This window comes from Saimiri boliviensis, chromosome 4, assembly GCF_048565385.1.
Source record: "Saimiri boliviensis isolate mSaiBol1 chromosome 4, mSaiBol1.pri, whole genome shotgun sequence".
Lineage (NCBI taxonomy): Eukaryota > Metazoa > Chordata > Mammalia > Primates > Cebidae > Saimiri > Saimiri boliviensis.
Genome location: NC_133452.1, coordinates 61,993,427 through 62,017,373, shown reverse-complemented (window position 1 = coordinate 62,017,373; position 23,947 = coordinate 61,993,427). Strand labels below are relative to the sequence as shown.

Below are 23,947 nucleotides of genomic sequence, written 5' to 3'. Positions count from 1 at the left end.
CCGGTCTATAAAACTGGATATAGTCACTGGGTTATATGCAAAAGATATTCTGTCTTGGCACAGTTTTCTTAGAGATTGGGGCAAATGGTACACAGATCAATAGGATGGCTTGCATTTGGCTTTTAATGCTGTTGAGAATGATGATGATGATGATTATTTTTAATCAAAAGTGTAAGCCTCATCCTTGGAGATTGCTGCTGCCAGACCACTGATAGAGGACCTCTATTTGTGTGTCTAGGGATTGTCATTCTGAAGTCAGGCTCTCAGCTCAGGGAAAGAAATTAGGTGTTAGGGGAGACTGATGCCTCATTAAAGGGATCTCTTTTGATTGAGTGAGGCAGTGTTCAACCCAGTCCTCCTCAGTGGTATTCCTAAAGTTGCTGAGCTTATTATTCATATCGATCATATCTTTCTGCATTCATGAAAAGAATGTCTATTTAACGTAGACATGACCAGCCATCAGAGAGAATAAATGCCTTACTAAAGCTTGATATGACTGACTGGTGGCCTTGTGGATGGTAACACTGAATCAATCTGGCTAGTTTTTTCTTAATTGTTGATGCACTATGCTATCACAGATTGATCCAGTTGGAGTTCAGAGCTTAAGTGGGCACTAAAGCAAAAAATCTAGCACCCTGTGCGTAGTTTGAAATGCCAGGTTTGCTTTTATGGAGTCAGTAGTGTAATGTCTTTTATTTTTTATGCAACCCCTGCTGAAATTTAAAGTCATGAAATTCAAGAAATCATGGTACTCACATGTTGAGACTGTACACACTCTGGCTTAGCCTTGGTGCTTTGTTTCAGGTATATAAATTATACATCGCAGTGTTATTCAGAAATGACAGCTTCTAAGAAGAATAATAAAAGATTCTTTGGGCCACAAAGAAGGTTAGAATATATAGTTTTTCTGGCTCAGCTTAGGAGGTTCATGGTTCCCTGCCAGACAGGAATGTTTAAGGCACACACAAGCATTGAGATCATTAACACATAGAGTCTTACATCTTGTTTCCAGATACAGGAATTGATAAGGTAATAAGATATCATCACTTTAGTATAAAATATTAAATCTATCCAACTATACTTATTATTTACAAAGTTTGATATCCATAATAACAGCAATGGTAATACTATCTTATATTTATGTATTGATTTATAGTTCATAAAATGTTTTCATAAATTATCTCAAATCTGGGCTGGCTAGTAACTTTAAAGTTATTTGGTACTTTTATGTTACTTGTCAGAAGACAATCTTAGTGACCTTTGATTTTATGGAGAAAGAACCTGTCACTAATGAAATTTATAAAGAAACTAATGCATTGATTTTATTTTTATATTTTATTTTTTAGTTTTGAGATGGAGTCTTGTTCTTGCCCAGGCTGGAGGGCAGCGGCACAATCTCTGTTCACTGCAACCTCCGTCTCCCAGGTTCAAGTGATTCTTCTGCCTCAGCCTTCTGAGTAGCTGGGTTTAAAAGCGTGTGCCACAGCACCCAGCTAATTTTTGTATAATTTTTAGTAGAGACAGGCTTTCACCATGTTGCCCAGTCTGGTCTTGAACTCTTGACCTCAAGTGATCCACTCACTTTGGCCTTCCAAAGTGCTGGGATTATAGGTGTGAGCCACCGCGCCCAGCCTGATTTTTAAAAAACCCTTGCAGAAAGGAAAAAATGAAAAGAAAAAAAAAAAAGACCCTTGCAACCTAGTGTAACCTAGGTTTTGGGATGGTATTGTTAACAATTATGCAATTTTTCTTTGTTGAAATTTGACTTTATCTGAGATAAGAGTTATGTTAAGAAAACAACACCTAAATCAGAAAGCAATTTTCATTTAAATTGCTCTGAACCACAAAAGGTTGATTGTTTTCATTTTCAAAATCTTTTCTTAGCTGTTTTTGTGATTTACTTTTCAATATTTTTGTATTGGTGTTGGATATAGACTTTATAGATAACGTGCTAAAATATGACTTCCTATTCATAGGCAAAACTAACAAATATAGTACCTTTTTTGTCTTATTATTTTTAAATTACAAATACCTGAAGCCCTGTCATAATTGAATGCATCATCCTAAGATTTAAAAACATTATCATTTTTGAACATGATTTGAAAAATGAACACCACTCTGGGGAAGTGAGGCAGGGCAGCAAATAAATGGGTTAGGACAAACAGAATTCAATTTATGAATTCTTTTCAAGTAGTTATTGATTATAGAAATAAGTAGTAGCCTATGCTTTTCTTTCAGAACTTTGCAGAAAATACCATGAATGAACTCCTTGGCTGGTATGGCTATGATAAGGTTGAATTAAAAGATGGTGAAGATATTGAATTCAGGAGCTACCCTACAGATGGGGAGAGCCGGCAGCACATTTCTGTTCTCAAAGGTAATGACATTTAATGTCCTTTTGTTCATGCAAAGAAGGATTAACTATCTCAACCTGCCAGAACTGAGTTGCTCTGGGACTCGTTTTGTTGATTATGCCAATGGTTGATTTAAACATACATCCCCAGTAGTGCTTTCTCATAAGCAGAATTCCGCAGAATATAAAAGAACAACGTAAAACAAAAATAGACACAGCTTAATCTCCTTCCAGCAATGGGAGAACTAGACAAGGGCTAGCGACCTACGTGCCATGGTCCTGCATACAGATTAAAAGAAAGGGACAATGTTTGCTAACGTCTTCTTCTAGAAGTTTCCTCATCCCTTTGATAGATCATCAATTGTTGGGGACTGGGACTTTCTGTTATGTGAAATGTTAGGTTTAGATGTTCAGACTGCTAGAGAGATTCACTGTTGGTGTGGTAATCCCCCTTCCTTTTTTTCAGTGGGAAATCTAAATGGAAGTACTATTTTTGTTTTGTTTGACATTTTCATTCTTTCCCTGCCCCCACACACTTGAATAGGGTAAAAAGAGGAGTAAGAGAGTAATAGTAGGTGATTAGACACTATATTATTCTTTAAGAATTTTTTAATCAAAGCCCAGCAAAAGAGTGAAAATTACAGAGGTTGGGAGAGCTGAATTAACACTGATTTTACCAGTGGGTAGCAGTACCAGATATCTCATGGGGGAAGTCTGTATGAATACTGAATTTATGAACCTAAATTTGGAATGAAAGCTTGTTTGTCAAAGAAAAGAGAAGTATGTGAAGAAGCAATCCATTTAGGGAACTTTAATAAAATATGGGTAAAACAAATTGTACATGATCACTGGCAATTCTATCAGTATTTGCGTTGCATTCAAAATCCATTGGCGTAAACTACCTGTTCAAACATTTTATTTACAGTCTTTAAGACAGAACTTTCCCTTTGTATATGCCAAGCAAGGAAATGTAATTGAGCTGTCCTGCAGGCAAGTAGAATTGAATGTACATGACAAATTTTATGTTAAGCTTACTATGAAATTGTACACATCACGTTACAGAGATAGTATCATCAATTTCACTATAAATGAAAAATGCAAGTCATGAGTTTGTGTTCAGCAAACTAATAGCTCATATAATACTCAGCCCAGGTAATAATCTTTGCTTTTGGGGAACATAGGAAGTGCCAGGATATGCTACTAGAAGGAAAAAATTGTTTTCTATGGTTGAGGTTTTTGTTCATTTATTTTTTTTAAGTGTGTCACATGCAAGGATAAGACACACAAAGCTCATGTAAGTTAAAAAAATTTTTGTTTTTGCTATTTGTTATTGGATATTATCAACATCTTGTAAAGCATCAGTTTTCTTCCCTGCTTATTTCTCATTGCTTCATTTGATTATATTATGATATGAGTTTGTAATACAGTGGGACCTAGTTACAATGCTGGAGGGCACGTTTTAGGCTTTCCCCTGGTAGCCAGAGAGCTATGTTTGCTTTATGTCATGTTGTACATGGAAAAGGTTAATTACCTCTCAATTTTCTTTTCTTTCTTCCTTTTTTTTATTTTGAGACAGAGTCTTGTTCTGTCACTTAGGCTGGAGTACAGTGGTGTGATCTTAGCTCACTGCAACCTCCGGCTCCTGGGTTCAAGCAATTTTCATGCCTCAGCCTCCCAAGTAGCTGGGATTACAGAGGTACACCACCATGCCTGGCTGAATTTTGTATTTTTAGTAGAGATGAGGTCTCATCATGTTGGCCAGGTTGGTTTCGAACTCCTGGCCTCAATTGATCTGCCCGACTTGATTTCCCGAACTGCTGGGATTACAGACATGAGCCACTGCACCTGGCCACCTCTCAGTTTTTTTTTTTTTTTTTTTTTTTTTTTGAGACAGAGTCTCGCCCTGTCACCCAGGCTGGAGTGCAGTGGCATGATCTTAGCTCACTGCAACCTCTGCCTCCCAGGTTGAAGGGATTCTCTTGCCTCAGCCTCCCAAGTAGCTGGGACTACAGGCATGTGCCACCATGCCTGGCTAATTTTTGTATTTTTAATAGAGATGGGCTTTTACCATGTTGGGCAGGCTGGTTTTGAATTCCTGAACTCAGGCAATCCACCAGCCTTGGCCTCCCAAAGTGCAGGGATTACAGGCGTGAGCCACCGTACCTGACCACGACCTCAGTTTTCTGTGGAATTACACAGTGCTAAAATTCATCACCATGATTCAACTGGAATATTAGCTATCATAGTGGAGCAAATTATAAAGGAGCCCATTGGAAATTTATGGTAACCAGACTAAAACATTCCAGGATGAACTGTGGAGTTCTAGTACATTGTTTAAAGATTTACAAGGAAAAATATGTTTGGTTTATGGCCATTTTACTTGAGAAAATAAGGAAAAATTTAAGTTTACTGCGTTAGGTTCTTTTGTCATATTGAATATAATTTTTTTCTTTTACAGAAAATTCTTTGCCAAAACCAAAATTACCTGAGGACAGTGTTATTTCACCATACAATATAAGCACAGGCTATTCAGGGCTTGCCACTGGAAATGGACTCAGTGACTCACCTGCAGGGTCAAAGGATCATGGCAATGTGCCCATTATTGTACCTTTAATTCCACCACCTTTCATAAAGCCACCAGCAGGTAAGACACTACTGGGGTTTTCAGTGATAACAATTCATAGAAAATTGTTTTAACTATCTTGTGAATAATTATTAAATACTCAAGTTAACTTTGGTAGAGGCTGTTTTAGGGACCTTATAGGTAAGAAATGTTAATGCAGGCATTACTTAGAGTACTATTGCTATATTAGGAAAATTTTCCTACCTACTACTACTTAGGCTATAAACTTTCAACTGACAATAAACCTTTTCTACCACTGACTACAAAACAAAGTTATTTTTTTCTCTGAAGTTACCTGTTTAAAATTAGAAAAAAAGATAACTTTAAAAAAAAATAAGATATAGTTAATGACTATTTAGTAATAAAAAAAGTAACCATGGTTGAATTGGGTGGTGCATAAGGAGGGCCAGGTCTCCTCTGGGGTTTTCTGAGGAAAGGGATAGTTTTGTAAATGGGCGTGTGGCAGGCTTGTTCTTCAACATGCCTTCCTCTAAATCTGTTGGGGAAACCACCTAGATCAAGCTTGTCCAACCTGTGGCCCAACACAAATTTGTAAACTTTCTTAAAACATTATGAGATTTTTTTTGAGATTTATTTTTTTTATTTTTATTTTTTCCAAGATGGAGTTTCCCTCTTGTCTCCCAGGCTGGAATGCAGTGGTGTTATCTTGGCTCACTGCAACCTCCACCTCCTGGGTTCAAGTGATTCTCCTGCATTAGCCTCACCAGTAGCTGGGATTAAAGGCGGTCACCACCTCGCCTGGCTAATTCTTGTATTTTTAGTAGAGATGGGGTTTCACCATGTTGGCTACGATGGTCTTGAACTCCGGATCTCTGGTGATCCACCTGCCTCGGCCTCCTAAAGTGCTGGGATTACAGGTGTGAGCCACCGTGCCTGGCCCTAAAAAATTTTTTAAAACTCATCAGCTATCGTTAATGTTAGTGTATTTTATGTGAGGCCCAAGACAATTCTTCCAGTGTGGCCCAGGGAAGCCCAAAGATTGGACATGCCTGAAGATTATGTATCTTCTCCACACAGAATTCTTTGTAATTCCTGGAAAGCTCTCTTTGAGAGTTTTTTGTTTTTTTTTTTTTAAATTCTTCTTTTTCTTCTTCTTCTTTTTTTTTTTTAATAAGTGGCAATCTTTCACTTGTGTGAAAATGTAATTCGTTCTTTTATATTTCCAGAAAATTAGATGGCATTGTATTAGATCTAGATGGCAGTGGGCTGAGCATTATATGATATTGCAAGTTGGTCTACAGGTATATTTCACAAAGAGAAAGAAGTTAACTAATATTGTATCTGACTTGCTGTAAAATGTTGGAATCATGCTAGAATGTTTAAGTGTAATGCTGGTTATTTTTCTGTATGTTGGACTGAACAATGATAAATACTGAGTTTCAACAGCAGTACTTATGATAACATACTAAAGCTAATGCTTGTATTTCTATTAGGGAAGATAGATGTTTGGTTATGCTTCCATGAACAGTGAAGAAATTTGTAGATACAAGTTCCTGGGCTTATGTTATAGATACATTTACACTGTATTCTAAGTGTTACTCATATTTTCCTTCATGGTTATGGTTACATTCTTTTGCTTGGCCTGCTACGTTTTAGTAGTAAAAATGTCCTTTCGGCCGGGCATGGTGGCTCATGCCTGTAATCCCAGCACTTTGGGAGGCTGAAGCGGGCAGATCATTTGAGATCAGGAGTTCGAGACCAGCCTGGCCAACATGGAGAAACCCTGTCTCTACTAAAACTACAAAAATTAGCCAGGCATGATGGTGGGCACCTGTAATCCCAGCTACTTGGGAGGCTGAGGCAGAAGAATCACTTGAACCTGGGAGGCAGAGGCTGCAGTAAGCTGAGATCACACCATTGCATTCCAGCCAGTGAGACTGTGTCTCAAAAAAAAAAAAAAAAGAAAAGAAAAGAAAAAGGAAAAAAAAAATGTTCTTTCCTACCATGGTCCTTAGGTATGTCGTTAAAATCCATTTACCTGTCAAAATCACTTGTAATTGTGTTTGTCTACTAATTACTAGTATAATTGGTGTATCATATAAAGTTTGCCTTATTAATTCCCCTCTTCTCCTTTGGTTGATTGTTTTGTGATACAGAGGGGTTCACATTTATCTCCCAAGGACCAAAGACATATTTTATATGGGCCAACTGGGAAAAAAAATGGTAACTAATTTTGTAAATGTAGAGTTTACGTTTGAATATATGCCCAGCAGCTTAGGACAGGGGAGATGATGATGAGGGTATCAATAAGGGAGTATAAGTAAGTGACAAGTTCATGGGGTTCAGATTCAGACAGATTAGGTTCAAATCTACACTTTGTCATGTACCAGCTCTATGAACATAGACAAGTTACGTAAGCTCTCTTCCCTTCGGTATTCTCATCTGTAAAATGGGGATCCCACCCCTACCTCATGGGGTTGTTGTGGAGATGAGATAAGAAAATGTCTGTAAAGCCCTTAGCATAGTGCCTGTCACACAAAAGTCACTTTAGTAAACACCAGACCTTTTTTCTTTTTTCTGCCCTTTTTCTGCCCTAGAGTTATCATGCATGTAAATTGTGCATAAAAAGGTGTGCATCCAAATGCAAATTGGTCTCTAAGATTTATTCGAGCAAAGCAAACAGCTTTAAAAATTAGCATAGCTGAGGCTAACAGAAGTTTGGCATGCCAAAAAACCTGCCCTGGAGTTTCCTGCTGAGCCAGCCACGTGGAATTCAAGTACACAGCTCCTATTTAACTCTAATTCCACATCAGATCAGGAAATAAATATGCGAAGGGATAGAGGCCAAAAGTTGAGCCTTGGAAGTCTTAGATGTAGGAACTCTGAGGAATTAGAAGCCAGAGTAACTGAACACCAGTGGTTTTATTGGTTTTATGCTGTCTTCCATGAAATTCCAAGGCGCTCATCTGTTGAAAATAAAATGTAGGGAAGGACCTGTTTGATTTTCTGTCTCTGCTCTCAACTTTGACTCTGTCCTACTCAAGGGTTCTATATGACAAGACAAAGAAAGTTTCTCTGCTTTTAAGGAACTTATTCTCATAGTTAACACGCAGAAACTTATAGGAATGTTGAATTTTGATTTGGTCATACTATCTAGGGCAGTGGTCAGCAAACCTTTTCTGTAAAGGGCCAGATAGTATTTTAGACTTTTTAGACCATACTGTCTCTATTACAACTACAGAGCTCTTCTGTTGTAGCAGAAAGGTAGCCATAAATAATACATAAACAAATGGATGTGGCTGGGTTCCAATAAAACTTAATTTACAAAAAAGACAGTGGGCAGGGTTTGGCCCAGGGGCATAATCTGCTGCTTGTGCTAGGGTAAGATTAGCCAAAATCTCATGATAACAGGAAGGTGAATAGAGTTTCAAAGAGTCAGGCTGTGGACTTTGCCAAAGTGCACTATGTAATATTTCAAGAAAGAACAACAAGGGCAGGAAAATAGTGAGTTTTCAGGGTATTTGGTGAGCTCTGACACAATATTTGTTGAATAAATGAATGACTGACTGATAATCAAATATTAGTGCACATATGTAAGCATTTCACTGAAAAAAATGCTAGTGTTTTGTCTGGATTAGCCCCAACCTGTTTGACCTTGACCACAGCTTCCTTGATAGTGAAATGAAGATTCCCTTACTCATAATGATCCATGTCTAAAGTCAACGGATTATCCCAAACTTCCATCTAGTGAGTCATTTTAACTCTTCCATTGCTAAAACTTTTACCAGAGTTGTGATTCAAGGTAATTGAGTTGAGATATGCTCACTGTCAATTTTCTAGCTGTATGTAGGTTAATTTGGCATTCCTGTGGGGAAACAAATGAAGGGTACAGTGGCTAGAAGCAAAAGGCCCCTTGATAATCAGCCCTTGAATAATTTAGAGTTGACCATATAATGCAAGTTCAGCTCTCATGATAGGGAAGATGAGGATCATATGTATGCTTTGGATTCCTGTGTTAGTGTTCAAATTATTCCTATCCCATTGTAAACTGGCTATGTGAAAATGTTAATAATAATAATACTTTTTATTTTATTAAATTTTTTACAGTTTATGAAATTCATTCACATTGATCATTTAATTTGGTCTTTAGATAACTCTGGGAAATAGCATGTTAGATTTTAAATTTAAAGAACTGAAGTTCAAATAGATTAAATGGCTTTTTCAAGGTCCCATGTCTTTTAAGTACTTGAGCCAAGACTAGTACTAAGGTCTTCTGACTTTTAATCCAAAATTCTTTTTAATATAAATTGCCTTTTACCATATTTCTGCAAAATTTCTCTAGTTTGTATCAGAATAATAATGCCTACTAATATACTATTTCCGGATACCCCAATGAGAGGAGATACAATCTCTTCCTGCAAAAAAGCTACTTTTTCAAGTCCACATTTTTTGGGAGACTTGATGAGTTCTTCCTTAACCCTGAGAATCTGTGGTCTATAAACATGGATGGCCCAGTAGGGGTAAAATCCCTTTACAGTTCTTACCATTATGAGGCGAGTTGCTTCTCTGTGGGGGTACCAGAGGGCTGCATCCGGTCAGGCACTGGTTCCCAAGCATGTGTTTCACGTGCTGGGGCAGGCTTACCACTGGATCTCATCCATGTCTTGGCAGCCAGTGGGCCCAGTGCAATACTCATGATTGGGAACATGGTGATACCGCATTCACTTGGATCTCCACTTGCCTTTCTCACAGCTGCATGCAGAATTGTGGGTGTAGCTTACTTCTGGGCCTGGAGAACTGCTCTGCTGGCCCTGTCCTCCCTTTTCTCTGGAGAAGGGGAGCTCCTGTGTCTTGGTAATTACCACGGCATTTACCCTGCTCTGGCCACACATGTGTGCATTTATCTTTCTTGGTTGTGCTGCCTTTCCCACCTCAGAGACAGCCTCTGGCTCTTGGTGTATGGTTTGTGACATCACAAGCATTGCTATGGTAACAGACATGTTATAAACACAGGATAATAGCCTTGCTTTTGCTTTCTCCCTCCCCCTCCCCCATGCAGTGAAGGGAATCACCATGATCCTTAAATAATAATCACAGACTTTTCTGCAGACCCTAGGAAATGAACAGAATGAGGTTGCCATATAGGGAAGCCATGAAGAAAACTGTTATAAGAATATTTGAAAATAATGAAAGTATTGACCAACACTTCGGTTTTATGCAAACATGTCTTTATTCTTTCAGTTTGAACAAATCTGAAAACCTCCTTCTTTGCTAATTTAAAAAAATCACATCATGAACATAATTTGAAGTGGAAAAAATATATCAGCAAGAATTTTGAAAGATAACTCAGGTTAATTAAAGTGTAACCTTCCTGTAATTCATCTCATGTTAGAGACTTTAGCATGGGTTCAACCCTTTGAGACTTCATTCAGAGGTGCTCATGCCTGTAAAGGGCTTTGGCACGGATTGTACGAACTGTGCTGTAGTGAGTCTTCTTTAAGATATTTGGCCTTCTCTGATTTTAATTGAGCATTAACTTCGGTCCCCTCCAAGTTTGATAATTGAGGTAAAGCACTCAGAAGGGATTTTGAATACAAATCTTTGACAAAGGCCTTATAATAGTCTTGACTGCTTCGCAAGTGTAATAGCCCTTGGCTGCATTGACTGGCCATCAGTTTTCTGCAGTGGTAGGGCAGGTTTGGGTATTCTACCTTGTCAACTTCTGGTCAAAGTAGCCAGGGTAGACTCTGGCCCAGTTGAGACTCAGAACATTTTCCCCCGAGTCTCGAATTTGCTCCATGCCAACATTTTGCTCCCAAGAATTAAAAAAAAAAAAAAGTAAAACTATTAGTGTGATTATTTTTGTTCATAAGAAAAGATGCAACGAAGCAACTTTTTCTACTGAGAGCTTTCCTGCTGCAGAAAACACCACGTGTACCTAGGAAACCACATTTTAGATCTGAGTCTTTTGACAGGTTTTCCCAGAGGCTTACAACTTGCCTATTCCAAGTCCAGAATCCCTATAAATCTCTGAATACTTTAAAATAAAATGAAATATGAAAAAAAGAGGGAATAGACTTCTCTTTATGGATTTATATGGCAGTCTTGAATGAAGTGTCTTTTACCTCAAATGATAAGTGCCCTTATTCTTTTTTTTTTTTTTTTTTACCATGTTCACATGTATAAAGAAAAAGGAAGAGCCTGTCCACATGGCATAGACAGGTTTGTGTAGAGCAAGATAAGATCAGTCTCCTAAAATCAGCTTGATTTCCTGTGTGCAGAAATGTCTTGTCTTTCTTTGAAAACAGTGACCATTTCCTGTCCTCCAGGATGGTTTGCTTTTCAGTTAGTTCTCCAAATTTGAGTTCCATCATAGTCAGGGAAATATGATATATTTTTTCAGGCAAATCTTGAAATTCCTAAGGAATTATAAGAACTGAGCTCTAAGGAACCATTAGCTTATCAGAGAATATGGAAACAGTCATGTGATCTGCTAACCTCTATGTATATAGCTGAGTAACCCACAGTTAGTAAGCATGTTACTTTTTGGCTTTTATAATTCTGACATGGAGTTGTACTTGCAGGGAAATGGGAATCAGAATGTGGTTTGCATTATGGCCATTATTTATTTTATCTGTTATTCAATATTCTTGGGGCTTGCATATGATGATGTGTTCCAAATAGCCATTGAGAAAACAGGATTTAATCAAAATTGCTTTGGACTTTATTTGTCCAACTTTTAAAATATAATTGTTAAATGAAATTATCTAGAGTTAATGGGATTTGGATGACGGATGACTTACTATTTATGTACCAGATGCAATTCTCAGAAAAAAAAAAAAAAAGAAGAAGAAGAAGAGGTTCACTGAACCCTCAGGTTTCCCAATCACTTAGGATAAGGACAGGAGGAATTAATGATGAATGGCAGAAATACGAGTACTTAATAATGTAATGATATAATCTCACCATAACGAATAGTTTTTGAGCATGTATTGTGGACCAGACATTGTGCTAATAGATTTATATCATTTAATTTTCACAACTCTGTGTGGATGCTGTTGTTAACCTTGTTTTACAGATAAGAAAACTGAGGCCCAGAAAAGTTAAGCAACTTGCCTGAGGTTACACAGATACTGAGTGGCAGAGCTGATGTTTGAACCTATGCATTATGTCTCCTTAACCTATATGCTTAACCACTGGATTATCCAAAACACTATGCCAGTATTTCAGTCAGTTGAGTGTTTACTGAACGTTCCTTACATTGTACTAGACAATACAAATGTATGTCATCATCCCTTACTACCAAGTACTTAACATTATTGCTGGTATATGATCAAAACATCATTCTAGTTTGACCTTGGAATGTATGATATGATTTTAGCTGCATATGGAGGGTGCGTGGTAGGACTACAAGGGCAATTACAGTGGAGCAGCAAAAAGTCTATAGGCGGATAATCAAGAAACGTTATATTTATCCAGTTGAGGAGAAATGGCACCTGAAACTTAATATAGGCTAGAAGATAGTAATTTAAAATTCAAAGTGATAAAAAGAGATCCAAAATGAAACCTGAAAATGTTAGCTACTATGATGTGGGTCCCATTTTATTGTTCTCTATACACTTAAGGGTTCTTGAAAATATGTAAGGCATATTTTCGTGTGTTCTATCATTTTTAATGCCAGATGAAGTGTATAATTTGAATGGTAGCATGATGTGGTGAAGACTGCCAGAGCAAGAACCAGGAGACCTGGGTTGCTAATGCCAGCTCTGCCATTTATTGGTCATGTAATCTTGAATAAGGTAGTTTCTGTAAGCCTTAGTTTCCTTGTCTGCAAAATGATGTGGTTAGCTTAGGTGATCTGTGATTTCCCTTCATTTATAAAATCCTTATTTTGTGACTTGTATGGTTAGTTGCTCACCTGTTATTAGGATTTGAAAGGGGATATTTTAATGTGCTTTAATATTTACTTGTTAATTGAACAGATATAAAGCAAACTGCCTGTATGCGTAGTTACATCAGCCAGAAGTATGATGAAAGATTTATGCTGCTTAGGACATCTTTTAATGATTGTTAATTTTTACTTTGAACAAATAGTGAATGAACTCATAGAATTAACATTTTTTTTTTTTTTGAGACGGAGTTTCATTCTTGTTACCCAGGCTGGAGTGCAGTGGCACGATCTCAGCTCACCGCAACTTCCGCCTCCCGGGTTCAGGCAATTCTCCTGCCTCAGCCTCCTGAGTAGCTGGGATTACAGGCATGCGCCACCATGCCCAGCTAATTTTTTGTATTTTTAGTAGAGACAAGGTTTCACTATGTTGACCAGGATGGTCTCGATCTCTTGACCTCGTGATCCACCTGCCTCGGCCTCCCAAAGTAGAATTAACATTTTTTAAAGATAACAAATGCTAGAAAATATGAAATGTGAGTAAATAAAAAGGTTCATATGTTAGTAGAACTAATCATTTTGATGTTATGCATAGCAATTATGAGAACAATTTCCAGAGTTTCTTTGAAAGAGATGCCATATTAGTTTATTTAACTTACCAAGACAGACAGAAGAAATAGAAAACTTGAGTAGTAATATATCTATTAAATAACTCAAATAATTGAATATTTTTTACAAAGAGTATTCCAGACCTAGGTGGTGTCAACAGTAAATTCTATGAAACATTTAAGGAGAAAAAAAAAAAGTTGTGGAAACTTTCTTAGAGAATAGAGAAGAAATAACTACTTAGACTTATTTTATGATCTCAGCATAACGTTGATCACATTACATACCTAGGGCATTATAAGTCAGGAAAACAATAATGTAATATAATTTTATTACACTGAAATTGAAAACTTCTGGCTGGGTTTGATGGCTCACACCTGTAATTCTAGCACTTTGGAAGGCCAAGGTGGGCAGTTCCTTGAGCTCAGAAGTTTGAGACCAGCCTGGGCAACATGGTGAAACCCTGTCTCTACTAAATATACAAAAAATAAGCTGAACATGGTAGCTCATGCCTGTAGTCCCAGCTACCTGGGAGGCTGAGGCATAAGAGTGGCTTGAACCTGGGAGGCAGAGGTTGCAGTGAGCCAAGATCACACCACTGCATTCCATTCTGGGCAACAGAGCAAGCCTCTATCTGAAAAAAAAAAAAAAAAAAAGAAGGTGGCAGGAGGAATTGTTCATCATGAACACTGATGCAAAAATACTGAGCAAAATTATAGCAAACCAAAGTCAATGATATATACAAAATGTTAATACATCATGACTAATTTAGATTTTTTTCTAGGAATGCAAGGTTGGTTTAAATTTTAAAAATCAGTCAATATGATTAACAAAATAAAGCAAAACCTCTGATAAAGTAAAACCGTTAACAGAATGAAGTAATAGATGCAGAAACAATTTTGATAAAATTTAGCATTGTAAGTGATAAACTTTTGACAAGGAAGGAATAGAACTTCCTTAATCTATCCAAAGGTATCCACAGAACACCCCACAGTAAATATTATACTTAATAGTGAAGTATTGAAAGCTTTCCTCTTGATATCGAGAATGAGATTAAGATAACCATTACTGGCTGGGTGTGGTGGCTCATGCCTGTAATCCTAGCAGTCCGGGAGGCTGATGTGGGCAGATCACTTGAGGACAGGACAGGAGTTTGAGGCCAGCCCAGCCTTCATGGCAAAACACAATCTGTACTAAAAATACAAAAATTAGTAGCGTGTGGTGGCACATTCCTGTAATCCCAACTGCTCAGGAGGATGAGGTGGGAGAATTGCTGGAACCCAGGAGGTGGAAGTTGCAGTGAGTGGAGGTTGTGGTGAGCTGGGATTGGACCATTGCACTCCAGCCTGGGTGAAAGAGTGAGACTGTCTTAAAAAAAAGAGAGAAAGAAAAGAAAGACCAGTATCACCACTTCTATTCAATTTTGTACTTTGTACTGGAAAACAAATTAACAGACAATTATTTAATAAGGAATAAAAAGAAATAAAAAACTCAAGATTTGAAAGACAGAAATGCTATTTTGTATAGACCTCCCTACAGTCAATCTGTAGGTTAACCTATTACAATTCACAACTCAATTTATCAAAGTCTCTAAACACAGTCAATATCTGCAAATCAATTATATCTCTATATTCTAGCCATAAAATTTCATAACTGAATGTTAAAAAATACAATTTAAAATAGTATCAGACCCATCAAATACCCAGGAAAATAATCTCACAAAATATGTGTAAGATTGTTACGCAGAGAATCATAAACATTGCTGAGACAAGTTAAAGAAGACTTAAATTAATAGAGGGACATACCATGTTTATAGATTGAAGACTAAATATTGTAAAAAGGAAGATTCCTCGTAAATTGATCTATATATTTAAATCTAATTCTGATAAAAACTCAGCATAAAATTTTGTGGAAATTAAAAAGTTATTTTAAAAATGTATATGGAGATGCAAAGGAGCAAGACTAGTCCAGACAATCTTGAAGAAAAAAAAATATTGGAAGAATTATACTCTTAGATATCAAGATTTATTGTAAGGACAGAGTAATTATGACAGTAGGCAAGGATGCAAGGATATATGCCTAAACAATTACAACAGAGCCCAGAAACAAATCTAAATTGATATTTGACTCATGATAAATATATTAGTCAGCTCAGGCTGACTAATAAAATACCATAGACTGGGTAGCTTAGACAACCAAAATTTATTTTCTTACAGTTCTGGAGACTGGAAGTCAAGATCAAAGTGCCAGGAAGGTCAATGTCTGGTGAAGGCTCTCCTTGGATTGTAGATCGCTGCCTTTTTACTATGTCTTCATGTGGTGAAGGGAGAGAAAGAAAGCAGGCTCTCTGGTGTCTCTTCTCATCAGGGTACTAATCCCACTGGACCAGGGCCCCATCCTCATTATCTCATTTAACACTAATTATCTTCCAAAAGTCTCATCTCCAACTGCCTTCATATTGAGGGTTAGAGCTTCAGCATATGAATTTGGGGTACACACAAACATTCAGTCTACAACAAAAAAGACGACATGGTAGAGCAGTGGAGAAAGGATGGTCTTTTCAATAAATGCGTTTATGAAAAAAAAATGTACGTTGATTCTCCATATCATTCATAAAAAATTCTAGATGGATTGTTGATCTAAATGTGACAGGTAAAACAATAGAGCTTCTAGAGAATGCCTAGGGGAATATATTTACGATCTTGAATAGATCAATATTTCTTAAACTATACATGTAAAGCACTAACCATATGGAAAAAGTTAACTACGTATAATAAAATTAAGAATGTTTGTTGATTTAAAAAAATCTTTCAGGAGGCCGGGCGCGGTGGCTCAAGCCTGTAATCCCAGCACTTTGGGAGGCCGAGGCGGGTGGATCACGAGGTCGAGAGATCGTGACCATCCTGGTCAACATGGTGAAACCCCGTCTCTACTAAAAATACAAAAAACTAGCTGGGCATGGTGGCGCATGCCTGTAATCCCAGCTACTTAGGAGGCTGAGACAGGAGAATTGCCTGAGCCCAGGAGGCGGAGGTTGCGGTGAGCCGAGATCGTGCCATTGCACTCCAGCCTGGGTAACAAGAGCGAAACTCCGTCTCAAAAAAAAAAAAAAAAAAAAAAATCTTTCAGGTTACTTGGTGGATACAATGTGTGTTTCTCCAGCGATGGATACACTGAAGGCCTTGACTTCACCACAGTGCAATATATCAATGTTGTTAAATTGTATTTATATCCCATGAATTTATACAAATAAAAAAAAGAAAGAAATCTTTCAAAAGAATGAAAAAGCAAATCACTGAGTACCAGATGATGTTTATAATGCATTTCCCTATAAAAGACTCATATTGACAATGTATAGAGAACCTCTGTAAATAAAAAATAAAACAGCTCAATAGAAAAATTGGCAAAAATTGTAAACAGGCCCTTCATCAAAGAAAATATCCAAGTTATCAATAAACATGAAAAGTTTTTCAATTTCATTACTCATTAGGGACATCAGATTTAAAATCATAGTGAAAGACCAGTAAACTCATGAGAATGGCTAAAATGAAGAAGACTGACAATACCAAGTTTGAGGAGGACGTGGAGCAACTGGGACTCTCATGCATAGCTGGTGAGAGTGTAAATACATATAACCACTACTGAAAGCTGATTGGCAATATCTATTAATGCGGAATGTACACATATGCAAAACTTTACACAATTAAGCGTTCTTGAAAATGTATAAGGCAATAATTCTTAGGTATGTACACAACACAAATGTGTAGATATGTGAGCCAAACACACATAAAATAATCTTCATAGCAGCATTTATTCATAATAGCTAAAAACTGGGAACAACCCAAACGTTCACCAGCAACTATTAACATACACTCAGGATTCCTTAGATGGGCTTAGCTGGTAAGTGTAGGTCCTGAAGGTGACTGTAAAATTGTGTGTATATTGTATGTGCACAATTCAGGAAAGGCTCGTGTTTTTTTCTCAAAAAGATCTTCGTCTCAAAAAATATTAAGAATTCCTGCCTGCATACAAGACCTAGATTTCCATAGTTTTTAAGAAGATTTGAAACTCCTCCTAATTTAAGCAACTAAGACCTAGAATGTAATTTAACTTTTTTAATCCTTTATTTAGTCTGTTCATCGTTTTCTCAAATCAAGAGAATATTTAAAATTTCATAATTCCTTATTATTAAGGAATTATCACCAAGTGAAATGCAAATGTGTCATGGTGAAGCCTAAAAATTAAGTTATAGGCATAAGGCATAAATATACCTTACTGTGGTCTACTTGAGAGCTGCATCTGATAGAGTATAAAGTGTAGAGAAATTAGAGGACACTGGGTGAGTGACACAAGTAGAATATATCTCTATACCAGTTCTTATCAGGGGGTGACTTGGCCCCCAGGGGACATTTGGTAATATCAGTAGACATTTTTGGTTGTCACAGCTGGGATAAGGGCTACTACTGGCATCTACAGGGTAGAGGCCGGGTATGCTGCTGACTGTCCTGTAATGCACAGGACAGCCCAAACAGATTATGCAGCTGAAAATGTCAACAATGTCGTGCTTGAGAAACCAGGCTCCACAGTGATGACAGGTCTGTGTATGGGACACCTCTTGTGCCCCTCTTCAAATCCTCTTGGCCCCACATGATACTTCCATGATTGCTGTAGCGCTTTGACCAGCTTGGGCATGTGCATTCTGGGCATATGCCTTGCACCTGTGGCATACGTCTCTAGCTTACTGCTCTGGAACTTCTCTGACATGGCAGCATGGGCATCCATGTGGATCCTTTCGGCAGTCACTCACACATGCACAAACCAGCAGTGTAGGGATTAACATACTGTATCAACAGGGTATGAGTTGAATAGTTTTCCTTCTTTTGTCCCCTGGGTAGATAGTTATGAAATGTTTTCATTAACTCCAAAGAATTACCTCTGCAGTTGAACACCAGTCTCCCTTAGCAGTGGCCGACTCAATATCACATCCTTCTTTTGGCTCTGTCTGCTCCCTTGGTTCATTTCCCTTGTCCCTCGACCCTGCTTCCTGGCATCACATGCCCAATAAAGCACCTACATGCAAGTCTTTGACTCAGATTCTGTTTTCTGGGAAACTCAGGATGGAGTACCATGTGTCTGGAAGTCTGCAGTGAAAGACCAGAAGTTAATGGAAGACAATGTAAAAAAGTTAGAATTTTATGAACATTTGTCTTTTTCCCTTTCAAGTCCAGCATGAATATATAATGAAAGAGTAAAAAGAGGGCACCAGATTCTCGGTGGTACAATAACGGAGCACTCAGAAAGGGCCATTTCTAAAATTGTCCTGTCAGCCAAAGAATTTTCTAAGCCTCTTATGATAGGGGTAAGGAAAAACAGTGGTGGCCACACAGAAGGAGAAGCAGCAAAGAAAATCAGGGGTTTAAGTTAAAGGGGAAAGAAAAAAGAATATCCTTCGCTTCAACTCCTTTAAATGGATCATGCTATTGTGAGAGATTCAGAATGCTAGAATTTTACTTAGAAGAAACCAAGAAGATTATCTAATTGAAGTCCTCTTTTACAGAAGAGGAAATGAGGTCTGGAGAGGGCAAATGACCTTCTCAAGGTCACTCAGTTGCCTTAATGGCAGAACCAGGTTCAGAACTAACGTCTGAAATGGGGACACCATCTAATCATGGATTCTAAATGACATACTTCTGTGATTCCGGAGGCAGCCCACAACTTCTCTTGACATTATCTATAACTTTTTGGAGTTATGACCTCGCTAGGATAATACTTTCAGGATACCCTGTCCCAGCTCACCAAGGAGCTAAGATGCTAACAGGAAATAAGAGGAAATGTCAGCTGTGCCTTTCCTTTCTTGTTAGAGGTTGGCTGTGTTTCTGGCATTTCTTGTTATTCTAGGGACATTCCCAGTGCTGACTTCTCAAGTTCCTGTTAAATAGAGAAGACTTAGTTGATAAACTTGACCAAGGAGAGTAGTAATAATGATCCCATTCTGTTCTGTGGCTTTTCACTGGTGTTTCCGTCTATGGCAATTTTGCCTTCAAAGGCAGTGCCCTTGGCTACCTCCCTCCATTCCCCCACTGGGTATCCAACATCCAAGGTACACCTAGTGAATATGCTTTTCTTCTCCTTGTGCTTAGGCCCCAGGTCAGACATTTTATTCTAGTGAGCAAGACAGATATGCTCCCGTCTTACCTGGCTCATAGTCTGGTGAAAGAGAAAGACGTTAAAAAAATAAATAAAAACAACTCGCCGAGTGTGGTGGCTCACGCCTGTAATCCCAACACTTTGGGAGGTCGAGACAGGTGGATCATGATGTCAGGAGTTTGAGACCAGCCTGGCCAACATGGTGCAACCCTGTCTCTACTAAAAATACAAAAATTAGCTGGGCGTGATGCTGGGTGCCTGTAATCCCAGCTACTCTGGAGGCTGAGGCAGGAGAATCGCTTGAACCTGGGAGGTGCAGGTTGCAGTGAGCCGAGATCGCACCACCATACTCCAGCCTGGGTGACACAGCAAGACTCCATCTCAGAAAATAATAATAATAATAATAATAATAATAATAATAATAATAAAGTCTGAGAATTACCAAGTCCAGAGTGCTATGGGATCTGACCAGGTTTGGGGCCAGGAATGGTCTCCCTAGGATGAGGTTTAAGATAAGGTACAAAGGACTGAATTCATCAGTAGGACTAAACTGGTAAAGGATTTTAGGGTTGGGAAGGAGGAAGCAGTACATGTAAAGGCTGAGTGGAGGGAAGGCCTCAGGGAAGTGAAAAAAGCCAGAATCCAGAAAGCAGACAGGCTGAGAGGCTTGCCTGGTCTTGGGAGCCATGGAGACCATGCCAGAAATGCCACTTTCTTCTTGAGGGCAATGGAGACCATTGAAGGGTTTTGAGCAGGTGAGAGCAGTGGTCATATTTGTGTTTCAGGAGAATGTTCTAGATGCAGAATGGAGAGAGGGAACTACATGAGAGTGAGTTAGGAGGCTACTTGTAGTACGGGCAAGAGGTATTGGTGACTTTACTGTGATTGAGAGCAACAAACTCCATGAAGGCAAGGCACCTAGAACAGTGCCTCACATATAAGTAGACTTGATAAATATTCATCAAATGAATGAATGAATGAATGAATGAATGAATGATTGGGCATACTATAAAAATTTTCTTTTTTTTTTTTGAGGCAAGGCTTCATTCTGTCACCCAGGTTGGAGTTAAGTGATGCTGTTAAGGCTCGCCACAGCCTCGAACTCCCTGAGTTCAAGTGATCCTCCCACCTCTGCCTCCTGAGTATCTGGGACTATGGGCATGCACCATCACGCCCAGCTAATTTTTATATTTTTTGTAGAGATGGTGTTTCGCCATGTTACCTAGGCTGGTCTCAAACTTCTGGGCTCAAGCAGTCCACATGCCTTGGCCCCACAAAAGGCTGGGATTATAAGCATGAGCCACTACACCCAGTTATATAAAAATATTTAGGAAGACCTGGTGATTAATCAGCATGTGGGTGGTAAGAGAGAGGGAAAAGCTGGGAAAGATGCTAGGTCTCTGCCATCGGGTAACTAGGTAGATGATGGAGCCAGAAACTGAGGTGGGAAACACAGTGAAGGGGACTGTTAATGGAAAGGGATGTGTACGCAGCTTTGAACTTGACTTACTAAGATGTCTGGGAGGCAGTTGGACATAGTAGTTCATGAAAGATAACTGTGTTGATTTGGGAATCATTGTATTATAGATGGTAACTGGAGTCACAAAAATACATAGACAGTGCCACTGAAGAGGAATGTGTAGAGAGAAGAGAGTGCTCTGAAGGATTTCTTGTTGGTGTTGCCCTCTGCTTTTCCCACAGTGGGACTATTTTGGCATGCTGTGTCTCATTACATTCCAGAGTAGGGATTGACATGGGACCCCTTCAGAAGAGTCCCTCAACCAATCATTGCTCTAAGAAACATAAATATTTCAAGGTGAGCAGAGTGAAGAGTGAAGTAAATTATCTTACTGAAAAGTTCTAGTAGGTTCATCTTGGTTCTTTTAACACATTTAGTTGAATGCAGATTTGCATACCCTTCAACCTACTGAACTTGACTTTCTGGGTGTGACTGCAGTTCAGGGCACTGAGGGAAGAAAAGGGGCTGAGGAGGAGAACAAGCAGTGCCCTCTGAGTGCTTTGTCCTTCCCAGGTGTCCGTTTGACACACAGTCTCCAGCCTGTCAGTTCGCCCCCCGCCAGGAGGTGGCTCTGAGTGGCCTGCCGCTTGGCAGGACTGGCTGGAGTGCCGAAAAGGGACTTGGCTTACTTTTCTGTCCTGGTGGGCTGCTCGTGCTCCCCTCCAGTGAAGATGCCTACACCCCACTTCTACAGTCACCAAGAACATCTGGCTCCTATGACCCCCTCATGGTGATGGAGCCCTGGGAGCAGGCCAAGCTTGTCCTTGGTCATTTTCTCCTGCATGATGGCAATTTACACTAGGGGCAGCCACTGGAAGCTCCTTGAGGTCTTGTTAGTGTCCATGCATGTCTTGTTAGTCAGTGCATTTCCAGCCCCTTGTACCGTGCCTGGCATGAAGCTGAGTAAATAAATGAATTTTTTGTCTACCTCTGGGGAGATTTGTCAACTACTGTGGGACCTGTTAAGTGTAATTATTGAGACAGTCAGATCTCAGAAGGGGAAATGAGCCCTACAGGTAAAGAGTAGGCAACGAAAATGCTTTTCTTGCTCTGAGGTCCTGTATAAAGCAGCTTGACCTTTTAGTCTTTATATGCTGCCACTTGTATTTCTTTGAAGATGGTCCCCCTCTAGGCAGGGTAAGGCCTCAGAATTTGTTTTCTATGAGTGGTAGATTTGCTGGAGCACACTTTTTGACTTGACTCCCTTGTCCCTCGTCACATTCATTTGTGAACTAGATGCTAAGTCAACTTCAGCCATCTAGGAGAGAGAAATCTAGTGGATAGCAAATCCATGATTGCAGCATAATTGTCCCAGGACATCTTAGATTGCTCCGAGGGTCAGATGGAGGGCCCAGGGATGGGGGATATGATCTTACTTGAGCATCCTGTTTGTGGCAGCCATCCAGTGAACATGAGCTATTTAGTCTGTATTACTGTCTCTTTGTCTTGTTGATTTCTGCCAGTTTCTCTGTAGGGCTTTACAGGAAAAGGATTGCCTTCTCTGTATTTGATGCAAGTAACAGACACCATGGGACCTTGTGGACCATGGGTGTCTTTAGTCAGTCTGAACATGCATACTGGGGACTAGTATGTGTTGGTCAGCGTGCCTAGCACTGACCACATGGCTGCAGACCTTGTCTTTCTGCATAGTGCAGGCAAAGGAGGCTCCTGGCAACTGAGGATATAATTCTGGGCAAAAGAGAAGAAACCTTTCTGATAATTAATGACCCACATGGAAATGCTCATGCCTCAGTGCTGATGTAGGGCAGTGGAGCAGCACGTTCCAGAAGGCTTCCTCAGAAGTCCAGTGTTGGGAATTCTCTGTGAAAAGACATGTCCACTGTTAAATTTGTGAGATTTGGAAGGCGGACTCTATTTCCTTTTAACAGATTAATTATGCATTGGTGGAACCAAAATGTCCTGCTGTAAAAAGCCTGTTGTTTAACTTTGTTTAGCCTGCTGTTTTCCATTCATATTTAATCATGGAAGTATTTCTTAAAAATCACATCCATGTAAGTACCCCATGGGCTTGGTGTTCTGTGGAATGTGCTTTGGGAAGTGTTGCATGCAAGATGCTGGGTTTTCCTTACTCTAAAATTCTACATTTTCCCTTTCCGATTACAGTTTCTTAGGGTGAGTACATAGAAAAGACAGACTCTAGAGTGAACACTGAGAAGCAGAGGCGAGGTTGTCAAACTTAACAAGAAGAAGCTCTTTCACTGGCAAATCAGTGAAATGATGAGGAAATACTCAAATTAATGTCAGGGAGCTGGAGGCACATGGACTCAGTAGTGCCATGTTAAAGAATCCAAGTTCAGCATGGTATTCAAGAGAGAAGTACCATTTTTTGACTTTATGAGTCTCTCCTTTTGTTCTCCTTCTTTGTTGGAGTATGGGAAAATAAATGAGGAAGGGAGATTGGCTGTAAAGCAACTTCATTTTGTTTGAATTTGACTCCAGAGTCAATTTCCCCAAGAATCCTGTGGACTTTCCCCTGCTCTGCTTTGACTAGAAGCACAGGAAGATGAACACTCAGAAATTTCCGTTATTTCTGGGTTGGTAACATTCCTACATTTTGATATTGATTTCATCTCATTCTTAAATCTGTTCTTTTCATTTCCACTGTTCACCCTATAGGTTCAGGACTTCATCCCTTTTCCTCTGCAGCCATTCATTCATCTGTCCATTTATTCATTTATGAAACATGAGCACTGCTGTGTGCTAGACACTGAAGACACGAGGGAGAATGAGACATGGAGAATGCTCTCACTTTGCTTACTGAGGCTGCTAGATGTGGAACTGGATTCTGGTCTTCAAATTCTGACCTATTCTATTGAAGTAACATTTCTT

The 23,947-nt window shown here is 39.0% G+C and overlaps 1 protein-coding gene across 5 annotated transcripts in view; it reads left to right on the top strand.

Annotated features, from left to right (window-relative positions):
* SOBP (sine oculis binding protein homolog) overlaps positions 1 to 23,947 on the top strand; it is a 169,638-nt gene that overhangs the window by 11,235 nt on the left and 134,456 nt on the right. For 3 of the 5 annotated variants that reach the window (XM_074397648.1, XM_074397647.1, XM_039467711.2), the window contains exons 2-3: positions 2,239 to 2,377; positions 4,812 to 4,997. In XM_074397648.1, coding sequence (XP_074253749.1) covers positions 2,239 to 2,377; positions 4,812 to 4,997 — 325 coding nt within the window. The other 2 variants (XM_074397649.1, XM_074397651.1) reach the window with 2 other exon arrangements.